At 40.8% G+C, this 5,120-nt stretch overlaps 1 protein-coding gene across 1 annotated transcript in view; it reads right to left on the bottom strand.

Moving 5' to 3' along the window:
* SAMHD1 (SAM domain and HD domain 1) overlaps positions 1-5,120 on the bottom strand; it is a 38,767-nt gene that overhangs the window by 7,815 nt on the left and 25,832 nt on the right. The window contains exons 12-13 of the mRNA XM_012728369.1: positions 4,103-4,245; positions 2,525-2,620 (exon numbers count right to left, since the gene is read on the bottom strand). Of these exons, the coding sequence (XP_012583823.1) occupies positions 2,525-2,620; positions 4,103-4,245 (239 nt within the window). The remainder of the gene's footprint in view (positions 1-2,524; positions 2,621-4,102; positions 4,246-5,120) is intronic.

The following is a 5,120-nucleotide window of genomic DNA, read 5'->3' as shown; positions in this document are numbered from 1 at the left end:
TGCTTTAACCCGCTGCACCACCAGGGAGGGCCTGAAGTTTGGCTTTTAAGAACAGGCAAGAACTTTTCCTCAGTTGTTGCTATGGTGCTCAGAGTCCTTTGAGGTAAGTAAGGACACAATGAAAATGAAGCTTTCATGTCATCCAGCAACCTGGCCCAGGCCTGGCAGGCACCCACACAGCACTGGCATCCTGTAGTATAATGAGGTGGCAGTCACAAAGGACAAGGTCAATAACTGCTTTCAGGCAGGTGATACAAATGTTGAGCCATTGTGGCCAGGCTTGTTTGTATGGCCCTGACCCATGTCAACAGTCAACACCTTGAGTCTCATCTGTAATGTAAGGGCCCGGGGGCCAGCCCCATCAGCAGGAAGTCCTGCCCCCTCTACCACTACTGCCCCACTTGAGAAGAAAAAGTAGGATCAAAGAAAGAAGGATATGAAGAATCCTATGACAACTTGAGTTTTGATCTTTTTGACTAAACCTCTTTTTTAAATGTTCACAAAAACCCTGAACTCTTAAAAAAAAAAAAGCATAGGAAACAGAGATGATTACAGAGAGGAACACACTACCTAGAAAAGGTAAGCAGAGACAACTACTCAATGAGTTTCATTCGAAAGAAAAGAAGAAGGGAGAAGGAGGGGGGTTTTCTAAGGCTGAAAGTCGGTTTAAGCTGATGGGAAGACTAGAGGGAGGAGAGGAGACTGTAAGATGCTCAGAAGTCCTGAGACAAATGGTTCTATAGCTGCACTGCCTGGTGTGGCCACCACATGTGGTCTTTTACATTTAAAGTCATTAAATACAATAAAATACAATGAAAAGTTTGGTTCTTCAGTTGCAGTAGCCACATTTCAAGTGTTCAATGGCTATAAGCCAATAGCAGCTACCAACACAGACAGCACAGAAGTTCCCTCACACAGCCCTGGAGTCTAGAACACAAGCCGCAGGACTAATCTTAGCCTTTGACAAGAAGAGACATTGCCCCACTACACAGAGATGACTGAACACAGCTGCAGAGAGAGGCAGGCTTGCTTATTTGATGGGGTTCCTTCCTAATGGCCTGAAATAAAAGCCAAGTTAATCATCGAGGGTAAATACAGTTGGGGTGGGAAGCAGCACTGAAGGTCTAAGGGGAGTGAAGATGGTTTCAAAAGAAATTCTGAAGACTGGGAGAATTACACTAAGTTTGCAAGAAAGGCCAGAGGGTCCAGATAAGGTTAGTGAGCATGAATTTAGAGATAAGCAACTACGATTGCAGCAGCAGTTTATCTCCAAGTGTGGAGTCGGAGAAGTAGATTAGATTCATCCCTGTCATTTGGCCTTTTTCTAGATAGGTGCAAAGAAGGGGAAGGGAGCGAAGGATAACTACAGAGAATTACTGAATTAATGGGTCACAGGATCTTAGAGTGGGAGACAAAGACGAGCTGGAAAATAGTAAAGAGATGATACACCGGGGGGTTCCCATTAACTAGGAACAAGCATCTGGACAGCCCAGATGCTCAAAATAGTGATTTTTTTTAAGAAGGAGGGTAGTTTTAAATGTCAATGAGGTTCAAAGTTTAACAATCTGTTGTGCGTGATGGTTGACAGGTCTCTGCAGACCTCAGAGCTGGCCAGTCAAGTGGCATTTCTGATCCTACATCCATTAAGACACTGCAGTTTAAAAAATAAATTATAAAAAAAAAACTCAATTTGAGAGAAAAGCCAGATGGGAAGTTGGGGTTGTCTAGAAGCAGTGTACTACACTGAGGGTGAGCTGGACCCTGGGGACAGCCCCAACGCAAGGGCGGACATGCGAGAGCCCAGGGAAAAACACTCTGGACAGTGAAGTCTTTCAGCCTCAGGAAGTCAGGATATGAGGTCCTTTACTCTGGTGCAACTTCATCCATCAAATGAAAAGGAAATTGCAGCTTGATCTGCAGGCCTCGGGCACTTTAAAACATGATCAAGTGAACAGACACTCCAGGCCTAAGGGCAATTCTTTGGTGTATTCCTCAGCAGAGAACGGTTAGGAAAGACTGTCTTTTGCTCAAAGATGCGTCAGTAAGATGCGTCAGTAAGAAAGTAACAAGTGAGAGGTTTTGGGGGAAAAATATATGCAAGGAGCATTGTCCAGAGATTTCAGAAGAGGAAACTCCAAAATAAAAAATGACTATAGGAAGCAGAAGAACTTATGAGAGAACCATTTAACATTCTCATTTGGGTATAAAAAGTCACCACAACCTCCCAGTGGAAAAAAGTTTTATTTCTTTGTGGTGTGCACAGGTGATTAAAAAATAATTGGCATGTACTACTGCTGTGATCAAGAAGACATTAAAAAATAAACAATGTTCTATCAACCACACAAGCACTGACATAAAGTGACATGTTGAAAGAAAAATTTAAAACTAATTAATGTTGGTTGTTTCTGTGAGATTACAGGTAATTCTCTTCCTTTTGTCTTTCTGTATTTTCCAGATTTTCTACAATGAATGTGTACTGCCTTTATGTGGTATATATCTGTAAGTCACCAAACTAACTACTTACATCCACTATGAAATCCTCAGCCGTCAGTTCAGTTTCCAGGAACACTTCTGTCTGTTTAGTATCAGCAATCTGTTTTTCAAGGGCTTTGGATTCTTCCTAGAAAACATGAAGATTCTTTACGTTAGAACCCTCCTTACCTTTTTATCATTTTGTGCCCAAGAGGTTCCCTTTCTGAAAATGGCACTTTACTAAGAAAAGTGGGTAGAAATAATCAAGCAAAAACATAGCGTTTCTGTGTATGTCGTCCTGTAATCCTATCACGACAGAGCAGCTGTCATAACAAAATTTTTTTCAAAGTTTTTACATTGAAAGAAAGCATGGCGGCCCTCCCTGGTGGCACAGTGGTTTAAAGCACAGCACTATGAAGCTATTGCAGCCACTGCAGCATGAGTTCAATCCCTGGCCAGGGAGGTGACCCACAGGGCGCGGCAGACCTCTCCTGACCTGCCCACTGCTACCCTCAGCAGTGTACTTCATTCATCTGCCTGTTTTGCTCCCCACTCTGGTAAATGCTTTCACCTCCTGCACCTCAGTTATGTAACTTAGTTCTGTATGCAAAAATAGATAAATCTTTTTTTTTTTTTTTTTTTTAAAGCATGGCATCAACTTATCAGCACAACAGAGAAAATAAGTGTAACCCAAGGAAATATTGTGAACCACAGTATGGTTATCAGTATGGTTTTCTGGCAAAGAAAACCTTCAGGGCCTACCTCCTGGCCTAGGGGTTAAGTCTCAGCATTATCACCACAGCTATGTGAGTTTGATCCCCAGTTGAGAGCTGGCCCACCTGTCTCGCCTGTTGCTCCCCTTAGCAGTGTATTCTAGTAGATTTGCCTGCTCTGCTCCCAACTGTCTCTGGTGTATCCTCTCACTCCCACACCACTGGCCTGTACCCCAGTTCTTCTATGTATAAATAAAGCTTAAAAAAGAAAGAAAAGAAAACTTGCAATAAAAAGGAAAAAAATAAGATATCTAAATTAAGGAAATAGGCCTCTGCCATCTGGTAGAAATGGACACACTGTGAAAACATGACTTAAAATCAGGTCCTGAAAGCCTCAGTGAAGCTCATGCAGATACCTTGAATTTTTTTTTAAAGATTTATTTATTTATGCATACAGAATTAGGGTATAGGCCAGAGGTGCAGGGGCACCAGAGACAGAGTGGGGAGCAGAACAGGCCAACTGACGAAGTACACTGCTGAGGGGAGCAGTGGGCAGGTCAGGAGAGGTCTGCCGTGCCATGTGGATCACCCCCGGGGCGGGGATCAAACTCATGCTGAAGTGGCTTTAGCTTCTTCGCGCTGTGCTTTAACCCATTGTGCCACTAGGGAGGGCCCAGATACCTTGTTTTAAGGTCCTTTTCCTTTATGTTCATTTTCTTACTTTGGATCTAGGCAAACTTTGACACCCCTTCTCACTTCTGGGATGGGAGCAAAGGCTTGAAGGTAGACTGGGCTTTGAATCCTGGCTCACTAACTGTGCTCACGTTATTTCATCACCCACCAAGCCTCAGTTCTTTATCTGTAAGACAGGCCCAAGGAGGCTAGTGATGTAAAGATTAAATAAGAACATAACTTACCCGGGAAAACCTCCCCTTTTTATCAACTGGCCGAGTCTCGCCTACATATTTGTATAGCTCACGGCATTCAATTTTTTTTAAAATCTCTCGTGCTGCATCCAATCTGGGATCAGTAGAGTGTAAAATCTCCAGAAAAATATTATCTGCCAATTTAATAAAATTTCAGTTATGGCAAAATGAAGAAAAAAATAAAGCACAAGATTTAACAGGATTCATACACTGGCATGTATCTGCAATTTCAACCAGAAGTTTACAGATATAAACAATGTGAAAAGAATTTTTTAAAGAGTGAATTTTAAAAATGTGCTACTCCATGTCCTTGATTTGCTAAATGTAATCTAGCTAGTGTAAAAGTAGAGATAAAACAAGATGCACTGGAGTTGATGATGAAGCTCAGTGATGAGTACATATGGGTGTGTTAATTTTTTTTTAATAAGAGAATGACACTTAAGTAATAGTGAAATTATGTCTGCGATCTGCTTCTAATAGCCTAGTGTCTTATAGAAGTGGAAGCAAAATTGCTGTGTTGATAACTGTTAAAGCTAAGCAATAGACATGGAATTTTATAAATTTCCTTAATTAAACATTCTTTAACATTCCAGTCCACGAGAAGGTAATTTTGCCATTCTCTTTTTCCTTCAGCTTGTTACTTTGAAATAATTTCAAAGGAAAATAGCATTGACCAAAACTCATCAACAATTAACATTTTCCCACACATGCACATTCTTGCCATGAGTGTACGTATGCATGCACATACATTTTTATGAAATACCTGAAAATCACAGGCATTAAATTCTTCATTCCAATATACTTAAGCAAATATCACCCAAGAATGAACATTCTCCTACATAGCCACAAATGTGCTAAGAAATTTAAAACTGATATAAAACCAACAGTGTATATTTAAATTTGTTTAATCCAATAATTTGATTTACAGGGTTCTGTTGCTAGATAGAGAAAACAAGTATTGTAACTGATATCAGTCACCATGTTTTTTTTTTTTTTATAATTTTTTTTT

This window comes from Condylura cristata, unplaced genomic scaffold (genome assembly GCF_000260355.1).
Source record: "Condylura cristata isolate star-nosed mole 26May11 unplaced genomic scaffold, ConCri1.0 scaffold00022, whole genome shotgun sequence".
Lineage (NCBI taxonomy): Eukaryota > Metazoa > Chordata > Mammalia > Eulipotyphla > Talpidae > Condylura > Condylura cristata.
This window is presented reverse-complemented; position numbering and strand designations above follow the sequence as displayed.